Raw genomic sequence first — 25216 nt, forward strand, 5'->3', positions numbered from 1 at the left:
GATTTCACATGAGCGGTTCTAATTTGATATTAGATAAAGTCCAAACTAAAACTGCTATTTTGAGTAAATATTCGACTGAAAAGGGTTATCTTATTTTAACAATATTTTCATTGTCTCAATTGTCAATAAGTTTGACTCTATTTGTTAAATAAAAACAACATTTGATAAATTTATGTAATGACAAAATAATTGGTTTTTTTTTCAATAGATATAGGAAGATGTGGTGTGAGTGCCAATGAGACAACTCTCCATACAAATAACAATTTAAAAAGTAAACCATTATAGGTTAAAGTACGGCCTTCAACACGGAGCCTTAGCTCACACCGAACAACAAGCTATAAAGGGCCCCAAAATTACTAGTGTAAAACCATTCAAACGGCACATTAATAGGGGTAAATGCAACTACAGGTATGTTGGTATATAATTTAACTTTTGGTATTAGAATTCGGACAGGTTCTGACCAAACCAGTCATAAATACTGATAGAATCAATATAAAATATTAAAAAAAAGTAAAATCACAAAAATATTGAACATTCAAATTCAAAAGGGAAAGTCCCTAATCAAATGATAAAACACATCAAACGAACAAACAACAACTGTCATATTCCTCACTTGTACAGGCATTTTCAAGTTTAGAAAATGTTGGATTGAACCTGGTTTTATAGCGCCAAACCTCTTACTTATATGACAGTCGCATCAAATTCCATTATATTTACAACGATGTGTGAACAAAACAGACATAATAGGTAAAACAATCTAAAAATGGATACAGCAGTCATCATTGTGTCACAATCTCAAAACAAACAAATATTTGAGTTATTTGTGTAAAAGTTCGAGACGTTATACATGAAATACATGTAAGAAATTGTCACAAGTTCCTTTTTTTCAATCTATAAAACTCTCCAAATGTAGGTTATGGTTTGAAAAATGAATTCCTCGCTACTTTATTATCACTGTCTTGTATATTTTAAATCTTTATACAAAATACTATTGGTGTGTGATTTGTACTAAAGACAAATTTGCCAAAAAAAAGTAATTAACACCAAAATAAAATCATGAAAGGCATTATTAAAGTAAAACTTTATCTAAAACATTGAACAAAAACGAATATGAAATAAATTCACCTGGTTAAAAGAACATGATTATTCTATTAGCATAGGCCTTTACCTATGTCTATATAGAGACCATTGTAAATATCAAAAGCCTAACATTATCTCAATGAAAAACTGAAGGTCAATTTATACCTTGCATTAACCTTCAACAATCATTATGTTATAGTTTTTCAAAACGAAATTTTAGGACATTTAAATTATTTTTCTTTTCAAAGAAAGCTATACTGTAGAAAGAACTTTTGGACTGTTTTTGTAATTTACTTCAACATAGATTTATTATCATAATCATGTTGATTTAGTTAAATTTTTAACAGTGCAGAACACTCATAAAATAACGAGCAAAGTTTGCAATTTAGGACGACCTGGACAACAACTGAAGGTTTAATTCGAGGCTTTGTATTGTATATACTTTAATACTAGGAGTTAACTAGTTTACAGTTTATGCCAAACTATTATCTAAAGATCATTAGACAAACAATTCATATATAATAACCACCAAAAATATATGATTGCACTGTATCCCATATATATATTACGCATTTAAAAATGTTTTAAATATAATTGTTCCAACTTACCTGGTTTACCATAGTTCAAAATGAGACATTGACAAGAAGACAAGAAGATTATCTGAGTGTTCAACAGTTTGAAAAAATGGGGTAAGATTTATCCTTCTGTATAGGTTTTACTTTTAAGTTTGTCTGATTTGTCTGATTTGCGAGTACTGTTTGAAAAAAGTTGTTACTATCGTATCGTTTTCTTTTTTGTAGAGCAAAGCCAGACATAGCTTGACCAACATATAGTATCCAGAGCAAAACTTTGGAAATATTTATTTTCATTTTCCCGTATTAATTTTAACGGATAAAGGAAGGCCCTAACTTGACCTATAATGGTTTACTTTTATAGATTGTTATTTGGACGGAGAGTTGTCTCATTGGCACTCATACCACATCTTCCTATATCTAAACATTTATTTTACATTTAGCATTCATATTCATTCTGACGTAAAAGTTTTGCTGTCAACAATAACTTTCTCAAACTTTATCGCATTTTATGAAATGTAGACAGGTCCAAAATATAGTATCCAGAGCAAAGATTTGAAATTATTTATTTTCATTTTCAATATTTAAATGATAAATGAACTTATTTTAGTTCATAGGTAACAAAGTAGATAGCCTGGGTTTAAGTTTGTTACCCATCAAAAACAGTCAAACTTCCATAGAATTTTATGAAACTTTAGAAGAAGCTTTGTTTAATTATCAAGAGATAATGTCTAGTGCAAAGTTTTGAAAATGTATTTTTATTGTCGTTATTTTTCTGATAGATGGACTAATTAGTTTTTTGTCGAGCCTGCAACTTTTGTTGCAGAAAGCTCGACATAGGGATAGTGATCCGGCGGCGGCGGCGGCGGCGGCGTTAGCTTACTTCTTGAAAGGTTTATATTTTAGAAGGTGAAAGACCTGGATGCTTCATACTTTGTTTATAGATGCCTCATGTTACAAAGTTTTCGTCAATCACATGTCCAATGTCCTTGACCTCATTTTCATGGTTCAGTGACCACTTGAAAAAAAAGTTCAGAATTTTTGTAATGTTGAATTCTCACTTATTATAAGTAATAGGATAACTATGTTTGGTATGTGCGTACCTTGCAAGGTCCTCATGCCCGTCAGACAGTTTTCACTTGACCTCGACCTCATTTCATGGATCAGTGAACAAGGTTAAGTTTTGGTGGTCAAGTCCATATCTCAGATACTATAAGCAATAGGGCTAGTATATTTAGTGTATGGAAGGTTTGGAAGGTGTACATGTCCAACTGACAGATGTCATCTGACCTTGACCTCATTTTCATGGTTCAGTGGTCAAAGTTAAGTTTTTAAGTTTTGGTCTTTTTATCTTATATTATATGCCAAAGGTCAACTATATTTGGTGTATGGAAATATATTATGATCTATATGTCAGTCCCTCAGGCTTTATTTGACCATGACCTCAATTGCACGGTTCATTGCACAGTGTTAAGTTTTTGTGTTTTGGTCTATTTTTCTTAAACTATAAGTAATAGGTCAACTATATTTGTTGTATGGAAGCTTTGTTAGCTGTACATGTCTGCCTGGCATGGTTCATCTGACCTTGACCTCATTTTCATGGTTTATTGGTCTTTGTTTAGCTATCATTTAATGTTAAGTTTATGTGACAGTTGTAATAAAGCTTTATACTTAGGACTATCAACATAATATCAATGATTAGTAAAGAAGGCGAGACATTTCAGTGTGTGCACTCTAGTTACAGTTAACATCCACAGACAGTCTGGGATTACATATTTTTGAAATAAGTTTGTAAACATGTAAACATTCATGTATTGTTATGAGACTTGGACAGACGCTAATTTTCAAGACTGATAAATGAACTCACGTTTTAAGTCAGTATTACAATTTTATAATGACAGCAGCAATTGAAGGTGAGACGCCGTGTTCCGCAGAATCCCTTGCGAATTTTGTATCACATGATGAGTTAACGAAGTTATTGCATTTTTCTTTTCCAGAAAGAGTAAAAAGTACAAAGTAAAAAGAATATGGACTAGGAATGATTACGCTCTCAGACACAGTAAACAGCAACGATCTCCATCTGAAGAAACAGTCAGGGTCTTAACAATGCAAACACGTAACGTACCAGAAAAAACATATAGTTTTATGAAAAAACCCGAAGATGATGAAATTACAAAATATCCCGAACATGATGAAATTACAAAATATCCTGAAATTGACGATTCTAACAAGATAGAAGATACTAGAGATACCTGCGATGATATTTATGGTAGAAGAACACAAAATTCAAAACCTGTGGCATGCCTTGAATGTGTCAAACCGATTCAGGTTTTCACAAGTGAAGAAATTAAAAGAGGGGATCACATAAAGTTCCATGGACGAATATATGATCACCATGCAATTGTAATCGATGTAAAACCTTCAAATGGAAAAGATCATAAAGTAGACTTAGAATTGGTACATGCATCAAACACGACAGCTGGTGCAATTTACAATTGTATGCGACCGTTTGGTAACAAAGCAAAACTGTTAACAGAAACGAAACGAATAAATTTAAAGAAGATAAAAGTTATGGTGTATAAATATTCGGATACAATTGATCATTTTTCGCCCAAAGAGATTGTCACTAGAGCAGTCACAACAAAATCCAACCCTGAATTCAAATACAACTTGCTTAATAATAACTGTGAGCATTTTACAACATGGTGCGTTACAGGACAGGGTCTTAGCTTACAAATCCGAAAGATACGAATGGTAAAGGGACTTTTTGTAAGTCAAGGATTTCAAGGTATTGGCGACGAAGCTCTTCGAAATAAAATCGAATTTGACAAAGGAATGCTCTGTGCACCGTGTTTCGAGAGAAATAAAAATATATTAAATGTAAAAAAACAACCGATCAGATCAAAAAGTGATGTAGAGATTGGTGATATAATAACATACACATATTACAGATGTGTGCATTCTGCTGTCGTACTTGAAATTGAATCACACGACAGATCTCTACAGTGTAAAATAGCTCATTATGCATTTCGTGGTTTACATAGAGATAGAAAAATTCGGGAGGATACATTAAGAATTCCTTTTGATGGAAGTGTAAAAGTTACAGATTTTTCGACTGATTATACTGTCTATGCTCCAGAGGAGGTGGTGGAAAGGGCTCGAAGTAAGCTTGGTGAAAAGCGGTATGCACATTTTTCAAATGATTCAAGTCATTTCGCTCGTTGGTGTAAACTTAAATTGTACAGAAATTGTAATGTATCGCAAAAAATCAATATTGTTACATGAAATCTTTAGAAAACGTATGGCTTTATAAGTTAAACTGAATATCTTTCTTTTGTAGTTGGTTGCTTAACCACATGAAATAAAAAGTCAATCTGAATCATTGGCAGACAAACTTGAACCAGATTTTCAATACCCTACTTATCAGTGAAAAATTAAAAGACTCATAGAAACTACTACACATTGTCTTTTAAAATCTGTATATTTTACGAACTGCTTAACAATTCGTTGTATCTGGTTCTGTGTGATCCATTCAAATTATTTTAATACAAATGTCAATTCATGACACATGATTTTAAAAGTATAACACACATTTATGATAATCAGATATTACACAATCCTTTGATCCACAACTATATCCTAATCAAATCTCATAATGAATCATATTTAGAATAGAATAAATGATAAAATAATCATCTGACCCGGGATATTTGTTTACGGAAAACAGAACAAAAAAGACGGCACATACTACTGGAAGACGTTAGAGAAAAAAAATTAACGCAACTGTTCAATGAATTGTACGAACGTTCGAGAAAAGAACGCCAGTGATTTGAAGTTTTAAAAAATCCATCTTTTATGTAGTAATCGTAGAAACAAATAACTTAATAAGATACTAAACAACACAAATAACGCAGCACAGCTTACCGTAAAAAACAATGTGTGCTACAAATTTGTAGAAATCTGGTATATTTTAAGCATAACCTTGATAAATATATACACAGAGACATTTTCATTTAAGTCGCGTCAATAGAGATTTCAATAATAAAAGTCAAAAATAAATAGTCATTGGAAAAGAATTCTTAAAAAAAATGAAAATCAAAGGCATTTTTGTTGTTTTTATTTGTAAAGGTACACGCGACTTTTATATTCATTAATTCAAACAAAATTAAGTTGTTTTGCTTAAGATATTTTTGCAGGATTTCAAAAACTTAAGATAAAGAACATTCATATTTTCACAGTAATTGGGTTGTTTATGAAAGAAGTTCACAGAACCATTCTTTGTAATTGGGGAGAAAATTTTAAGAATTCCGTTCGATGAAAGTGTAAAAGTGACTAATTATTCAAGTTAAGACTAATGATACCGTCTACCCTCAAAGACATGTGGTTGAAAGGGCTAGAAGTCAGCTTGGATGTACTAGTATTCAAATTGAAATTTATTGATATAAAAAATCCATTATGTGGATTAGAATCTGTTCGAAATTCATGTCTGAAATATGTCATCTTAAAAAATCTTTGCTTTATGATTTGTTGGATTATTATGATATATGTTTATGAAGTCCTGATATTTTTTTCTATATTGACATTTACTTGTGTTTTTACAGGTGAGCTTGGGTAATAAAAAACAATTGAATTAATTGCAAAAATCAATAGAGTAATGTGTAGTTCATTTTCCTTATATACAATTATGAGTTTCAATATTTGATATATTTGAAAACACATATTAAAGGTTTTATGGATAAGAAAATATATTCAAATTGCCAAATTAGAAGCTGTTGGAGTTCAATTTTATTATAATTAAAATGGGCTTAATCCAGTACCGTTCCCCCAGAATGGGACATAGGCATCCGGATTAGACTTATTACCGGGTTTTCTTTCCATGAGCATTACGACGGATGCAACGTGGGGAGAAGGGTATACGTAACCTTTCGGAGCACCTGAGATCATTCTAGTTTAAGGTAGGGTTCGTGTTGCTCAGTGTAGTTTTCTATGCTGTGTTTTTCATAGTTTTGTTTCTTTGTCTTTTTTCTTTTAGCCATTGCGTTGTCAGTTTATTTCCGACTTATGAGTATGAATGTCCCTTTTGTATCATTCGCCTCTATCTCAGTGTTCTATTCTATTGAGTGTCCACGTCGGTGCAACAAAATATTGTTTGAGCTTAAACTTGAGTTATTGTCAGAAATGATCCATCAGAAAGAAAAAAAATGTTCCCCCTGTTTCTTAGCCTTGTGCAATACAAATTGATATATAAGAAAACTGAAATTGACTTAATAGTGTTTGCTGTATAAAAATAAGGAGAGGTGGTATGAGCCAACTATTCAACTTAAATTAAAATGAATTTGATGTAGTCAATTAGAGGCAACTGTACGGTCTTCATATATATCTGGTATTTATGTTTTACAAAATATAAAAACATCGCATGACTGTCAGTTGTCGATGGTTCACAAAACAGTGTTAAGCCCAAAACTACGCACGTGTCGGTACTTTGCTACAAATTTTGAGCATTGTTTAGTGTTGTATGAGGAGGTTTTGCGAGTCTGGTAATCATTTAAGCCTTTTATCAATCAAACTAGATTTGTCAGAACGAACCGAATGGCCCCGCTCGAAAAATAAGTATGAAGTCATTTTTATAAGTAAACATTTTTAAAAGTAAAAGAAATCAGCTCAATATGTGAATGTGCTTATAAAAAAAATATCCGTATAACACCAAAGCCCGTTATTTCGGTAATAATCAGTTGAACTGAATGAAAGGTCAACTTGATCTGTAACTCATCATAGAAGACTTGTCTAGTTAAAAATGAGCTAAATTTGTGAATGTGTTTATGGAAAATGTCCGTATAATTGTTCATTGTGGTGCAAAATAATTAGCCCATTGTCCTTTTGGAACTTATCTTTTATAGACAGTCAATACCGCAAAAGGAATATTTGATCATTTTTCGTGGTTGAGCAAAAGTAGCAGTAATCATGAACATAATGCTACAGAAAATATGTCTAACAACAAAAAATACAAAAACTTCTACAAAAAACTACAAATAAGTGAATCTAGGCTTTACGAAGGGAGAAGTTGACCGCCGTGCGTTCTATAATAAACTGTTATTAAATCAATAGGCAAACAATAAATGTGTATTATCGACAAAATCAAATATCGAATTATTTTTCCCACATGAATAAAATGCCTGATAAAAAGCTTTAAAAAATAAGTCTACCAACATATTATATACATTATGTACCTGGTTGACGAAGGTTAATACTTAATTCAAGAAGGGACATGCACAAGAAGACAAGTAGATTATTTTAGCGTTCAACAGTTCTAGAAAAAAATGGGGTAAGATTCATATTTCTTTAATGATAGTTCAAAGCTAGTTCAAAGCCACTAACAACTAAAAAAACTGGAATGAGACAGGCCCAATAAGGACCATCTGTTTAAAAGCTTCTTAATAACTTTGAGGACAGGCAAATGAAGAATAACAATAAGACACAGCAAATATTAAAGTAAATTCAATACTTTGCTACCTCGTCAAAAAGTTAACAAAAGCTTTGTGAGAAGTCAAAGTTTACAAACACTTTGTGAGAAGTCAATATCTATGACAGTTTTAGAAACAATCATAGTGTAATTATACACCTTATTACAAATAATACCAGCCTGTAACGATTAACAGATATTACAATCGTTGTATGTTTTATTTCATTTTAAACTATTCCCTAATTTGTATTTGATTGATCCATCTTTAAATCACTGAACTATAAGTTTAAACCTCAGGAGCAGATTACCTTAGCTGTATTTGGAACAACTCTTAGGAATTTTTGGTCCTCAATGTTCTTCAACTTTGTACTCTATTTGGCCTTTTAAACACTTTTTGATTCGAGCGTCACTGATGAGTCTTTTTTAGACGAAACGCGCGTCTGGCGGAAATATAAAATTTTGATTCTTGTATCTATGATGAGTTTATTTTAATAACAAAAACAGTTACACAAATACGTAACCCTACTGGTCGAGGCATTTAACATCTTAATGTGAGAGAAGTAAAAGTTATCCATTGATAAGGAAAGAGATAGATAATGATTTTTTTCTCGAAAAGTTTACTTTTTACGGCTTAGGATGTTTGCTGATTTTTGCTGAAGTGAAGGACCATTTAACATCAGCACCGAAATCAATACAATTCTTCATCAAGTGTATTGATATGGTATTTAGGTCGGTAAACCTTTCTTACAAAATGTAGAGTATTGATTTTTTTTATATAAAAAGATACAAATCAATTTGGAGATAAATGAATATTTTTTTAATCCACGAAGCGTTGTCCTTGTGACGCAGAAGTTGTCTTTCTTTGTTTACCTCGGCAAATGTGGGTTACACTTAATGCTTTATCGACGACAGGATAATAATGAAAGGACAATGATAGGACCAACTGAAAATGCTATAACGTTTCATGTTTAAAGCAAAATCTCAAATTTCATCCTTTAAAACACATAAATAATAGGGAAAAATACGAAAACAAATATTCACAGCTTGACCATGATGAAGTGAAATGATATTTTGGTAGGGAATGGATTTGTACATAACTTCCATGGAGATAATGACTTCCTCGCACTGTCCAAAAAATATTACGTTAACTGGAAAACTTGCCACTCAAATTAGCAAGTTTCATATAAGGAATTAATGTTGTTTATATTGGTGGGAATGAAATCCAACAACAAACATGAAGAGAACTTACGCGTTTGATTAAAATTATTATAAAACATAAGGGCTCGACAGCCAATGTAGAAAGCAAATATGCAAAGTCTGTAGTGCATTTAATTGAAGTTGGTTATTGGGCCAGTTTATAGGACGCTGCTAGTGGTATATTAACTTGAATAATGTAAGATGTAAAACAGAATAAAAAAAGTCAATGCTCTCTCAACAGATAAATTTGTTCAGCAAACAAAACTATGGACTTTGTTTTTAATTCATGTTAATTTCCTGTAAAAGAAAGGTTTATTAAATGTAGCTACAACTTTTGGTTATGATATACTATTGAATTTGAATCTAAAAATGTTTTATATAGATAAATTAATGGGGACGTTTGAATGAACATTTAAAAACATATGATGCTATTTTTTTGTTTAGAAATTGAAATAGCAAAATTATTTAAATTTTTCTGATGATGTCCTCTGAATATTATTTATAAAACGGGCGGAAAATACTAAGTGGAAATGGATCAGTTTTGATTTGATCTTTATGTGAGTAAGGGAGAAGGGGGCTTGGAAGAAAAATTTGGTACATCATTTTTAGTTGTAATTTCATCCCCCTACATCCGAGCCATTAAACTCAAATGGTAGCTCCTTAATCATAAGTCGGCGAGAACTCACAAGTCATGGTAAAAAACAAAGTACAACGAAAAGACAAACAAGCCCATAAAATACTACACAACAATCTGTAAAAAAACCTAATTCCATAAAAAATATCGGTAAATCAGCTGTGCAGGGAGGGTGAGCAGATCACACACAACTAGTAGCACCAGCAACCCGTTATGTTGATAAGTCTAAGGTAGACGAAACGCGCGTCAAGCATATTAAATTATTATCCTGGTACCTTTGACAAACAATTTAATAAAATAGATTGTAATAAAATTGAGAAAAGAAATGGGGAATGTGTCAACAACCCGACCATATAGCAGACAACAGCCGAAGTCCACCAATGGGTCTTCAATATAGCGAGAAACTCCCGCACTCGTAGGCGTCCTTCAGCTGGCCCCTTAAACAAATGTATACTAGTACAGTAATAATGGACATCATACTAAACTCCGAATTATACACAAGAAACTAAAATTAAAAATCGTACAAGACTAACAAAGGCCAGAGGCTCCAGACTTGGGACAGACGCAAAATTGTGGCGAGGTTAAACATGTTTATGAGATCACAACCCTCCCCCTATCCCTATACCTCTAGGCAATGTAGAAAAGTAAACGCATAACAATAAGACTATTACAGTATTGTCACAAGTGAGGAACAGAAGACGGAATTGTTGTTACGACAATTAGAATAAATTCATTGTCATCAGTGAAACAGATGGTCCATAACGGTCAACTTTCTCGGGATGGCGTTTGTATGACATTCGAAGGATAAAGTTTAACAATTGGAATCATTGAATCAAACATTTCATTTAAAGAAAGAAATCAGGGTTGAGTTCAATATCGTAACTTTTATTATTTTTATTAGCAACGTTTAATTAGTTGTTTCTATCCCTCTCCAACTTTATAATGTGAAATATGTGTGTAAAAGGTCGAGAGGGCATATATAAAATACATATAACACATTTCATCTTTCTTTAAGACATTGTCGCAAGATCTTATTTTTTTTTCAAACTATAAATCAATCTTATAATGAAAGTTATTTTTTTGAAAAATGAATCACCGCTACCTTATTATCTTTAGTTGTATATATTAAACCTTTATCCAAAATAGTACTGTGTGCTTTGTACTAAAGGCAAATTTGTGAAATTTCAATATAAAAAAAAAACGTAAAACTTCATGAAATGTATTGGTTATTAAGGTAAAACTTATATAAAACATTGAGCAAAAACTAACATGAAATAAACTCACCTGGTTGAACGAACATTATTATTCTCATTACACATGGCTCTATCTTTGTCTATCGAGACCCCTAGTCAGATCAAAAGCCTAAGATTTTCTCAATGAAAAACTGACGGTCAATTTATACCCTGCATTACTTTCAACAATCATTATTTTATAGTTTTCAAAACATGTATTTTTAGGACATTTTAATCCTTTTCTTTTCAAGGAAAGCTATACTATAGAAAGAACTTGGGAACTGTTTTTATACGACCGCAAACAAATTTTTTTTTTGTCGTATATTGTTATCACGTTGTCGTCGTCGTCGTCAGGGTCGTCCGAAGACGGTTGGTTTCCGGATAATAACTTTAGTATATGTAATAAACTCATCATAGATACCAGGATTAAAAATTTTATATTTCCGCCAGACGAGCGTTTCGTCTACAAGACTCATCAGTGACGCTCGAATCAAAAAATGTTTAAAAGGTCAAATACAGTATGAAATAGAAGAGCATTGAGGACCAAAAATTCCCAACAGTTTTGCCAAATACGGCTAAGGTAATCTATTCCTGAGGTAGAAAAGCCTAAGTTCAAAGCTTTGTCAACAATTGATTTCTAATTATGAACATATCAATGATAACTAAGGTCAACACAGAAGTGCTGACTACTGAATAAATAGAAAATAATTTTTATCATTTCAGATTTCAGAAATTAAAAAGAAAATTTCTTCAAATATTTGTTTTGAGGCAATTTATATTCAACAGCTTAGTGTATTGCTCAAAAGCAAAAAAAAATGTTAAGTTCATTAGACCACATTCATTCTGTGTCAGAAACCTATGTTGTGTCAGCTATTTAATCGCAATTCAAATTGGAGCTGTATCAAGCTTGAATGTAGTGTCCATACTTGCCCCAACTGTTTAGGGTTCGACCTCTGTGGTCGTATAAAGCTGCGCCCTGCTGTTGTATTTTACCCCAAAATAGATTTTTTATCAATATCGTGATTATTTAGTTAAATCTTCAAGAAACAGTGCAGAACACTCATAATATAACAATCAAAGATTGCTATTTAGTGCGATTGCGACCAGGACAACAACTGAACGTCAACTTCGAGGCTGTGAATTGTATAAACAGGAGTTAACTAGTTTACCGTCTATTATATAAAGATCATTCGATAAACAGTAAATGTATAATAGCAACAAAAACATTGATGATTGCACATTATTCAATATCTATATAAAACGCATTTAAAAACGTTTTAAATATAAGTGTACCACCTTACCTGGTCAACGGACGTATGTATAGTTAAAAATGAGACATTTGCAAGAAGACAAGAAGGTCATCTGACTGTTCAACACTTTGAAAAAATGGGGTAAGATTCATCCTTCTGTACCAATTTTCCTTTTGAACTGTTTGTTTGTTTGTCTGACTATATATTCGTTTTTGTCGGGCCTGCGAAAGTGAGACATAACGATCCTAGAAGCTTGTTAATGACCAAAATACAGTTTTAAGAGCAACATTTTGAAAATATCTATTTTTTGTTTTACGTATTTTACTAATAACTGTCTGCAACGTTTCATGAATTTGCTAACGGTCGGTAAAAGACGCTAGTTATTTGAAGTTTAAAAATTCCATATTTTAAATAGTAATGGTAGAAACAAATAATAATATACTATATATATACAACACAAATAACGCACAATATCTTATTATCTATAACAATTTCACAATTACTTGTTTTTGCTACAAATTTGTAGAAGTCCGGTATATTATAAACATAGTAGGAACATTCAAAATAAAATTATGAGTTTTGAAAATTGGTTGTATTGGTGGCTCAAATTGACTTACTTAACTGACTTTCATGGTTCGGTAATCAAATTCAAAGTTTTTATTGTGTGCTTTTATATAGGTATACTGGTAAGTTAAACTGTAACTGCTATTTGGAGAAAATCATTTTCTGAAAGGGGTCACTTTATTATTCAGTATAATCATTGTTTCCATTGTAAATACCAAAAAAAAAAGCAATCGGGTTAGTCTCTTAATTTCAATTATATGGAAAGTTTAGGTGCATGGCGAAGACCTTACTGACTAATACATTTAAAAACGCATTTAATATACACAACTGTTCTTTTGACTTTAGTGTTTTTATGTTAAATATTTTCCTAATTCAGTACTGAAAATAAAAGAGATACAAAATAAAATAGAATAAATGCTTCATGTTTTTGATTTAGTTAGTTTAACAAACCAAAGTTTAATGCAAATTTTGACCAAAGTCAGAAATATGACAGTTGTTATCAATTCGTTTGGTGTGTTTTCTCATTTGATTATACCATTTGATAAGGGACTTTCTGATTTGAATTTTCCTCGGAGTTCAGTATTTTTAAAATTTTACTTCTTAGTAGTATTGTATGTAAATAAGCAGTTTTAAGACCATTGCTTAAATTCAAATTGTTTTTGGTAACATCTTACAAATTTCTCAATTAGTTTTGGAGGCAAATCTAATCAAATAAGAGTTTAATAAACAATGCCGTAATCAAATAATCAAATAGCTAAGTATCAAAATGATTGACCTGTACTTTTGAATCTGCTTTTTTTTTTTAAATTAGACCGTTGGTTTTCCTGTTTGAATGGTTTAACACTATCAATGTTCTTGTTCCTATATAGCAGCATGGGTTCGAATCCCGGCGAGGGAAGAACCAAAAATTTGCGAAAGCAAATTTACAGATCTAACATTGTTGGGTTGATGTTTAGACGAGTTGTATATATATATAGAGTCTGAGTCAGTGATATAATTATTTTCCGTGACTGTATATTACATTAATTTGTAGGATCCTTTACTATAGATAATTTAGCTGATCTGTAACAATAACATCTTCATGCCTTATATATCATGTACTGTAGTACGCCGCTAGATTAAAACTGACGTGGAAAGGTAACACATGCCCACCGAAAGCTCTTTTATTGAGAGCCCAGGTGGTCGTGTGGTCTAGCGGGACGGCTGCAGTGCAGGCGATTTGGTGTCACGATATCACAGTAGCATGGGTTCGAATCCCGGCGAGGGAAGAACCAAAAATTTGCGAAAGCAAATTTACAGATCTAACATTGTTGGGTTGATGTTTAGACGAGTTGTATATATATATATATATATATATATATATATATATATATATGGCCGAGAATGAATGTGATATGCAAAAGATGCTAGATAAATTACATGATTGGTGTAAAAAATGGAGAGTCTTAATTAATACAGACAAGTCAAAAGTCGTTCACTTTAGAGCATCTCGCAAAAAACGAGCGTATTTCAGTTCAGAATAGGAGGGAACATCTTGCAAATGACAGACAAATATAAATACCTTGGAGTTATTTTAAACGTGAAAAAAGATTATACATCGAATGCTGAAAATCTTTCTGCAGCTGGTGGAAGAGCACTCGGAGCTATTATATCGAAGATACACAGTTTAAAAGAATTTGGTATAAAGACTTATGAAAAACTGTATGTCTCTTGTATTGTACCTATACTCGACTACTGTTCTTCAGTGTGGGGTTTTAAAGACTTAAATTGTGTCGACACTGTTCAAAACAAGGCCATAAGATACTTTTAGGGAGTTCACAAGTTTGCTCCAAAGCTGGCTATCAACGGAGATGTTGGATGGTTACCTTCAAAAGAACGTCGCTGGTGTAATATGGTTAGATATTGGAACCGATTGATGGATATTGTAGACTTTGTAAAAGGGTGTTCCTATGGGACTACGAATTATCTACGAACAATTGGTCAACTAGTGTAAGATCAATAATGTCTTTAGTTGGTATGGATGATAACTTTCAACAAATGCTAAAATGTAATGTTACTAGCGTCAGAAACAATCTTATGGATATATGTGCAACAAAATGGCATACGAACTTATCTAACTTTCCGAAACTTCGTACATATAGAACTTTTAAATCTACATATTCAACAGAAACATATATTAAACAAAATTTAAGCGTAGAGAAAGATCGGTACTGGCCCAGTTTAGATGTGGCATTCTTCCGCTAAGATTAGAAACAGGACGTTTTGTTGGTGAGCCAGAATACCAACGGATATGTAGAATGTGCGATTCCGGACATGTTGAAAATGAACTACACTTTCTGATTGAATGCCAATTTTACAATGGACTACGTAATAAATTCTTCTCTGGACTTAGTGAAACCGTATTAAATTTGAATAACAGTGAAAAGTTATTTAATTTATTATTGTCAGAATATCCTCGAAAAACAGCTCAATACTTAGAACATTCATTGACAAAACGCAGACAACACTTATATTTAAATAATTAACATGTATCTATAATTCCTGAGACAATCTGAATTAATACTATAGTAGATATAGGAAGATGTGGTGTGAGTGCCAATGAGACAACTCTCCATACAAATAACAATTTAAAAAGTAAACCATTATAGGTTAAAGTACGGCCTTCAACACGGAGCCTTGGCTCACACCGAACAACAAGCTATAAAGGGCCCCAAAATTACTAGTGTAAAACCATTCAAACGGGAAAACCAACGGTCTAATCTATATAAACAAAACGAGAAACGAGAAACACGTATATATTACATAAACAAACGACAACTACTGTACATCAGATTCCTGACTTAGGACAGGTGCAAACATTTGCAGCGGGATTAAACGTTTTAATGGATCCAAACCTTCTCCCTTTTTCTGAAACAATAGCATAACATCACAACAAAGAAAAACATACGATAAAATATCAATTGGCAGGCTTAACTCAATCAAAAAACGTATGATTAAACAATGAACGAATAAATTAGATCTGCGATATCTGAATACAAATGCACAGTTAATTAAATATTAGAGACAAACATTCATGACCAAAAAGCTATCAAACAAATTCAAACACAGGACATGACTGAGAAATATTTAACCAATCAATGTTCACTTTAGAAAAAAACCGGTTTTTTTTATAATCTTGAAGTTTATACAAATGTTGTAAGAATAAGTGAAAAATTGAAGATATTACAAATAATCAAAGCTGGTGTACAGACAAGATCCATATAAATAAAAAATAACAAAAAAGCATTATAAACAGTATCAACAGGTCGAATTAACAAGAAAATACGATTTGAGAGTACTCGCAGTTACTGACAGCTAGTTAAAAGCCAAAACCAATTAATAATAAAAAATCATGCATCAGAGACTAAAATCGACTAAAACACATCACAGGGATTTAGTATTTTAACGTCATTAATAGTCAAAGAAGACATGACTTGTGCAATGCCAAAAATAAATGTATCGACAGGTAGTAGTATAGTGAAGAGCGACTTCTATAGAAATAAAAGTTAACGTGTCTGTGTCTCTATACATCTCGCCTCAAAAGATAATGAAATTTAGTTATGTTTTAATTTGCTAATGACAATATCAATATTAGTGCCAATGTGAACTATATTCAGAGATCTTATTACAATATTGGTACGATAACCCTTACTTATAAGTTTGTTTAAAGGTTCGATGAGTTTACAAGGATCACATAGTGATTTCCTCGCTTTAAGTACAATATTACCATAAAATTTAGGATGTGAAATACCATTTTAAATAAGCTTTCTACAGGTATAGCCAAATTTACTAATCAAATCTTTGTATCTATGAAAGAATTTAGTAAAAGTTTTAAGTAATTTATGGTATCGAAATCCCTGACACAACAATTTACCAGTGATGCATTGATTACGTTCGTTAAAATCTATGACATCAGAACACACACGGGCAAACCGAACGAGTTGCGATATATAAACACCGTATGATGGAGCCAAAGGCACATTGCCGTCTAAAAAAGGAAAATTAACAATAGGAAATGAAAAATCGTCTCTTTTGTCGTAAATTTTAGTGTGAAGTTTCCCGTTTGAAATTGAAATGTCTAAATCTAGAAAAGGACAACTGCTGCTGTTTATGTTAGATTTAGTTAAAGTAAGTTCGTTTGGGTAAATTTCTGAAGTATATTTAGAGAACTCTGGATTATTCATCGAAAAAGTATCATCCAGATAACGGTAGGTATTTTTGAATGTATCAACCAAATGTAACAATGATGGGTCTTTACTAAGTTTGGTCATAAACTGAGATTCATAGCAATATAGAAATAAATCTGCTATTAAAGGGGCACAGTTGGTGCCCATAGGAATACCTACTACCTGACGATACACTTTATCGCCGAAACGTACATAAATGTTATCAAGCAGAAAGTTTAAAGCTTCAATCATATCCTCACATTTCCAGTAAGTGTATCTAGCATACTTTCCTTTTTCGTTACAGAAAAAGGCCTTAAACGAGTTACAGCAAATAAAATTACAATGAGATTTTTCGAAAGACCATTTTATCAAATACAAAAACTTTTTCTTTATAAGATTGTGTGGAAGTGTAGTGTACAGAGTAGAAAAATCATAACTGTCAACAGAATTGTAAGGACCATTGAAAGCATGTATTTTATCTAAAACCTCTAAAGAATTTTTAACACTCCAAAAATAATTAATACCATTATTTTCATAAGCTTTATTACAAAAGTTAATAAAATTGAGAATGGAAATGGGGAATGTGTCAAAGAGACAACAACCCGACCAAATAAAAAACAACAGCAGAGGGTCACCAACAGGTCTTCAATGTAGCGAGAAATTCCCGCACCCGGAGGCGTCCTTCAGCTGGCCCCTAAACAAATATATACTAGTCCAGTGATAATGAACGCCATACTAATTTCCAAATTGTACACAAGAAACTAAAATTAAAATAATACAAGACTAACAAAGGCCAGAGGCTCCTGACTTGGGACAGGCGCAAAAATGCGGCGGGGTTAAACATGTTTGTGAGATCTCAACCCTCCCCCTATACCTCTAACCAATGTAGTAAAGTAAACGCATAACAATACGAACATTAAAATTCAGTTCAAGAGAAATCCGAGTCTGATGTCAGAAGATGTAACCAAAGAAAATAAACAAAATGACAATTATACATAAATAACAACAGACTACTAGCAGTTAACTGACATGCCAGCTCCAGACTTCAATTAAACTGACTGAAAGATTATGATTTCATCATATGAACATCAGGCACAATCCGTCCCGTTAGGGGTTTAGTATCATACCATCATAACATATATGAGAAAAACATAACCCGTGTCAGTTCTTTGATAGTAGTAAGGGAGGTGGTTAAAAGCACTGATAGATTAGTAGTAGAACACTTACTGGAAGCGGAGATGAAACGGAATTTAAATGGTTTTTTGTGTAATTTCGGTAACCAGTACATGGTAGGGACTTTCAAATGTTCGGAAGATGCTTTAAGCTGGGCAGTGGCAGTGGTATGGCTGTTAACGATTTGACTCTCTGTGGTGCGCACTGACCTGAATATAGAGGAATTGGACTATAGTATCTATATTTGAAGTGACTTATAGGTCCATTGGGCCGGGGAAATATTTCAATATTGTACATAGTTTGTTATACACAATGTCACTATAATAAACATATTTGTATTGTATTGTATTGTATAAAAACGAGAAACGAGAAACACGTATATATTACATAAACAAACGACAACTACTGTACATCAGATTCCTGACTTTGGACAGGTGCAAACATTTGCAGCGGGATTAAACGTTTTAATGGATCCAAACCCTTTTCTGAAACAATAGCATAACATCACATAGAAAAACACACGATAAAATATCAATTGGCAGACTTAACTCAATCAAAAAATGTAAATTAATACACAATGAACGAATGAACGAATATACACATTTCTAACGTCAAAAGACATTTACATCTTATTTATTTGTGTTCTAAACATTTTTTTAGTATTCATTGAAGAAATGAATTTATAACAAGCGATACGGATTGTTATTTTGCACTAAGAAACGTTCGCGTATTTATACCATCGGTTACTAGCCAAAAACGAAAGTCAAATCTTTGTGGCAACAATACATCGGAATACCCTCACGGTCATTGCGATGTAAAAGAGCGTCCACGCGGCGAGCTGATTATGTTCATATAGATATCGATTTACCAACGGGGAAAAGTCTTCGATATCCAAAAAGAACTCTTCCTTTTCAATATCTTTTGCTATGTTAATAATAAATATATTTTCTGTTTGACAAGATTTTTGATTTTCGTTGTATCTGAAGTTGTCCAATTTTTATAGTCTGAGGCTACTCAGTTGGTATCTTCAAAGAGCGGGACATCAGCATTTGTACATTTTAATTTGTTTGGATTATTGATTTTACCATTTGAATATTCATTGTAATTTGGAGCTGTATTGGATTGGATTGTTTGAATGAATGTTTCTATTTTTGTCTATTTCGATATTACCAAGGTGGGTAGACTATAGCAGTTTGACCAGTAAATTATATCTAATAGGTCGGTAGACGTATTAACAACCGCTTTTAAATATCGCCATTGCATCATTACTTCAAATAGAATTATAAAAAAGAAGATGTGGTAAGATTGCCAATGAGACAACTGTCCACAAGAGACCAAAATAACGCAGACATTAACAATTATAGGTCGCCGTACGGCCTTCAACAATGAGCAAAGCCCATACCGCATAGTCAGCTATAAAAGGCCCCGACAAGACAATGTAAAACAATTCAAACGAAAAAATAACGGCCTTATTATATAAAAGAAAAATGAACGAAAAACTAATATGTAACACATAACCAAACGACAACCACTGAATTACAGGCTCCTGACTTGGGAAAGGCACATGTATACATAAATAATGTGGCGGGGTTAAACATGTTAGTTAGTTGGTTAAACCATGTGATTGAAAACAATAGACTGAACGGGTTGTTAACACTTTCAACTATCAATAGGGTCAAGCAACATTTTCGGAATGATAAGTTCATGTAAGCGTTAATTGTGTTACAGTTACGAAATTTTAGTGATGTTGATCCTAAAACATTGAGCTGGTCATGATCTAAGTTTGTGAATTATGTTTGCAGTTTTCTTGACATGCATTGTGACGTGTCTTCGTATTAATTCTATATTAGAAAACTATAGCAGTTATATTAGAAAAGTATCGCATTCATAAATTTTTGATATTAAAAAATCATCGCTATGATATAAGACAAATATCGCATTGATATTTTAAAATATAGCAGTATCGTTGACTTATAGATGATTTTGGCGTAGCAAACAATTGAATTCATCTCAATTGCATTCCACTGAATTTGCTACATGATATTTATAGAATGTGTACTTCTACAAATGATAAATCGTGCATTTATGTTTCATTTATTCAATAATTCAATTTTCTCGTTTAAATACACCTTGCTTGTTATTACATAAAATAACTCATGAACATTATACATCAGACGTATGTCATGTTAAATGTCACCCTGTTTTAAGAAAAGAGTCATTAATTTATACCGAGAAATCTGCCTTTCTTCGTACAAATGCTAACATTCGTCTGAAATTCCCCACAATGCAACTCGTTGATATAAGACAATATCGCTCGTTGATATAAGAAAAGCTTTTATCGAATCGCTTCTTCCATAGACTGTTTATGTTTTGATTTATATTATTGATATAAATCAAAACATCGTGTTATTCCTGATTATTTTTTCTAATTACTTTATTCAGGTGTTGAGAACCTTTTGTGACCCCACAGTTTAAGTGTCTTTAACAAGTACATAGTGAGCAGTGGTCGTTACAGACAAACGTTCACATAATCTATCCCAGTCTATGGGATACTTTAGGTCGTCAATCAACGGCCACAGCCACACTGTTTTGAATATGATTCTATTAGTTTATTGGAATTGTTTTGCCCTTTTTTTTTAGGAAAAGTAAAAGATACAGTTGCAACAAAAAATTAGAGTTTAAAACTGATTTCAATCTCAGACAGACTTTTCTTCAAAGATCTCCATCAGACGATACCGTAAAAGATTTAACAACACAACGGCAAACAAGTACAGAAGCACCTAGTTTTAAGAAGATAGTTGAAGAAGATGAAATCGAAAAAGCTCCAGAAATTGACAAAATAGAAAATATTATAGAAGTTCATGATGAATCTGATGGTAATAAAACATCAATGCCAAAACCCGTTGCATGCCTTGAATGTGTAAAACCCATACAGGTTTTTAGAAGAGATGAAATAAAGAGAGGGGATCATATTAAATTCCATGGACGTATATATGATCACCATGCAATTGTAGTGGACATAATACCTTCAAATGAGAAAGATCATAAAGTAACCGTAGAAATTGTGCATGCATCAAACACGACAGCTGGTGCAATGTACTGCTGCTTACGGCCATTTAGTAGCATAGCAAAACTGTTACGTGAAACGAAACAAATAAATTTGAAAAAGATTAAAGTGATGGTATATAAATATTCAGACACAATTTTTCATTTTTCACCCGAAAAGATAGTTGAAAGGGCAAACACAGAGAGATCAAACCCTGGTTTCAAATACAACTTGTTCAATAATAACTGCGAGCATTTCGCAACACAGTGCGTTACAGGAGAGAGTCTCAGCTTGCAAGTAGGAAAGATAAGAATGATAAAGCGACTATTTGTAAATCAAGGATTTCAAGGTATAAGTGATGAAGTTCTTCGAAATAAAATCTTAAATGAAAAAGGAATGCTCTGTACACCGTGTTTCCTGAGAAATAAACAATTATTGAGTGTTGCACGAAAGCCGATCACATCAAAAGATGACTTGAACATCGGAGATATAATTACATACAAATATTACAGATGTTGGCATTCAGCCGTCGTAATTGAAATCAAACCACACGACAGTTCACTGGAGTGTAAAATAGCTCATTACGCATTTCGTGGTTTACATAAACATAGAAAAATTCGGGAGGACACATTCAGAATTCCGTTCAATGGAAGTGTAAAAGTAACTGACTTCTCCAACACTAATTATACTGTCTACGCTCAAGAAGAGGTGGTGAAAAGGGCTCGAAGAAAGCTTGGCGAAAAGCGTTATGTACATTTTTCAAATGATTCAAGTCATTTTGCTCGTTGGTGTAAACTTGAATTATACAGTAAACATAAAGAACACACACAAAAAACTTCGAATGTTATCAACCTTTAGTTGACTTGATGCACTAGTATTACGTATCACAGGAGAAGACAACATATGATAAAAGGATTTTCCTTGGTTTCTTTTAATGGTTTTGTTTGAACATAGACCTAGATATTAGTTATAGGGGTTGTGTGGGGAGGGGAAGTAGCTATGTATCTGCAATTTTTAAAAATCAGTAACTATATTTCATTGAAAAATTGTTATCAAAGGTACCAGGGTTATAGTTTAATACGCCAGACGCGCGTTTCGTCTACATAAGACTCATCAGTGACGCTCATATCAAAACAGTTAAAAAGCCAAACAAGTACAAAGTATATAATAAAATGGTCAGTAATTACAGAAAATTGCAGCTCTTGTTTCATAATTGCACCAGACTGAAATTTTGGTTTTCCATAGTTTGTTCAAGTTGTAACAGGTATGTCCCATCATAATGAAGTGCATGCGCTGCTGTGTTATTACCAGACTTTAATAGTTGTTAATGTGTTACCAAACTCTGGTTGTTGTATCAACATACTTCTTATGCAGATAATAAATACAAGAACAACACATATAAAGCTGAAGAAAGCACTACACAATCTCTATTTATGGAATGGAAAATAAAGGATATGGTGTATCAATTTATGATACACAATCACTACACACACTAAAGGGAAATGAACATCATTTTTATTACTGTTCTTCGTCAAAAAGTGTGTGCAATTGTTTGTTTACTGACACGTCAACAGAAACTGTTCTATAAACTAAATTGTTGATAGAATATCAGACATCTTGTTGATACTAGTTATATAAATTCTTATTTGCGTAGGACATTTATTTCTATTTTAATATACGACTACGCTTCCTAAATCAATATACTGCGTAACTACATCATAAAGTGCGTTTTTGCTTACATTTTCTATTCATATAAAACATTGTCGAAAATAACCAACTTCATTTACGCTGTCAATACAATCTCTAAATGAAAGTTATGATTTGAAAGATGGATAAAATTGTTGTGTGTTTTGTTCTCGACGCTATGCTTGATAATGCAATTCCGCACGAACAAAAAACTCCCTAAAACTTTGATCAAAAACAATATGAAATGAATTCATCTGCTTAAAAAAACAGAATTGTCATAATAGAATGTACATCTATGTATCTCTCTTGAAGAACTTGTAAATACACAAAAGGTAAGGCTAAGATTTTAATCTCAAGCCGAAGATCAATTCATACCCTGCATATATTTTCAACGATCATTATTAGGTCTTTGTTCTTGCGATAAATATTTGTTTTGCAATATGTCGCTTAGATATTTGGTATATGATATCGAAGAGTTTATGCGCCTTTGAAATATACCCTGCATAACCGAATACTTTTCTTTGTAGGAGTTATCTCCCCCAATACTGTTTTCCTTGTGTCCACTACTCTTTCACAACCGTAAAAGATTACGACAAATTTATTTTATTAAATTGCTCGTTATATCTTTTGCATGATTTGTTGTATTTTGACCGAAGAGATATGAACACTCCATATGAGAGTTATTTCCCCTTATGTATTTGATATAATTGAGATACATTTCTATCTTGTAAACCTTAAGTGAAAGAGACCTAGGATCTTTTGATTTAAGGTCCTTGATCCAAAAAATAAAATTAGGTCAAGGTCAAAGGTCAAGGTGAAGTTCTAAATTTTGACTTTTGCTTATTTTTGCATTTTCGCAAACACTTTGAAAGGTATATATAAAAGAACAAGTGCAAAATGTTTGCTTTATTGTAATGAAGATATGTTCCATTTGGTCTGAAACAATACAATGGCATCTTATAGGAGTTAATGTTCCTGAAATGTTCAATTATAAGGCAATTGATTATTACTTCAACTTGGTTTATTATAAATCCATATCAACTTATACAAAAGGTTGAGTGACATATGACCTTGGAAAATGACAACCGGAATTATGAACTTGAATAAACCGGAAGTAGCCTCTTTTACATATATTTTGTAAATTAGATACATTATCTTATCACTCAAGACTAAAAATGACTTTCGATCAACCGGAAGTGACAAATTATCTCTCGTTCTACACAGAAAAGTATATAGTTACTATATATTTTTGGAATCAGTGTGAAAGAAGCCATCATATGAGACAGAAAGAGAAATTTACTTCACCGGAAGTTGCACATTATCTCCCTTATTTCACTCAAAAATATATAGAAACTATTTATCTATCCTATCAGTATAAGGAAACTAGCTTCTTTTCAAAATGTCTTTCATGTGGAAAGACCTTTAATTGTATATACTTTTTTTCATAACATGTGTAATTGTAGGATATTTAAATTCTTTCCTTTTCAAATTAAGCAATACTGTTGAAAGGACTTGAGAACTATTTTTGTGTATTACTTAAAAAAAGGGTAATGGTAATAATCATGTTGATATAGTAAAACTTTCAGTGCAGAACACTCATACAATAACATCAAAAGAACACGATTTAGTGCATAACCATTGTTAAGACTTCAATACATAGAGTTGACTAGATTACGGTCTATACCAAACTATTATTTTAAGATTACTAGGCAAACAATAAATGTATGATATCGACAAAAATGGTAAACTTTTCCCGCATATTTGTAACGCATCTTATTTTTATCAACCGAATGGTCTAAGGTTTCGAAATACTGTATCACTAGCCTGTCAACACAGGTTGTGAGTTCGGATCCCTCACGTGATACTTCAATCTCGATTGTCTAGAATTGTAAGTATTCCTAACGAAGTGTTGGTGGTTTTCTCAAAGCACTCCTGCTTCCTCCAGCAATAAAAACTGATCACCACGAAAAGTAATGATATTGCTGGAAGTTGTTTTAAACGCCAAACAATAATGCAATCCGTCATCCATGCCGATATGAAAATGTATGATAGGAAAATGTTTAAAGATTTTGTTATGAAATACTTTCTTTAAAATGACTGAATTGAACTCGTATAAG

The 25216-nt window shown here is 32.4% G+C and overlaps 2 protein-coding genes across 2 annotated transcripts; both read left to right on the forward strand.

Moving 5' to 3' along the window:
* The first annotated feature begins 1643 nt into the window (after positions 1-1643).
* On the forward strand, positions 1644-6303 carry LOC139493563 (uncharacterized). Its single transcript, XM_071282034.1, has 2 exons — positions 1644-1769; positions 3650-6303. The coding sequence occupies exons 1-2, from the start codon at positions 1765-1767 to the stop codon at positions 4935-4937; spliced, it is 1293 nt and encodes a 430-aa protein (XP_071138135.1). The 5' UTR covers positions 1644-1764; the 3' UTR covers positions 4938-6303.
* Positions 6304-12263: 5960 nt separating this feature from the next.
* LOC139493579 (uncharacterized) lies at positions 12264-22474 on the forward strand. The gene is made up of 2 exons (XM_071282035.1): positions 12264-12566; positions 21008-22474. The coding sequence occupies exons 1-2, from the start codon at positions 12562-12564 to the stop codon at positions 22269-22271; spliced, it is 1269 nt and encodes a 422-aa protein (XP_071138136.1). The 5' UTR covers positions 12264-12561; the 3' UTR covers positions 22272-22474.
* The last annotated feature ends 2742 nt before the right edge of the window (positions 22475-25216 follow it).

Source organism: Mytilus edulis, chromosome 1 (assembly GCF_963676685.1).
Source record: "Mytilus edulis chromosome 1, xbMytEdul2.2, whole genome shotgun sequence".
Lineage (NCBI taxonomy): Eukaryota > Metazoa > Mollusca > Bivalvia > Mytilida > Mytilidae > Mytilus > Mytilus edulis.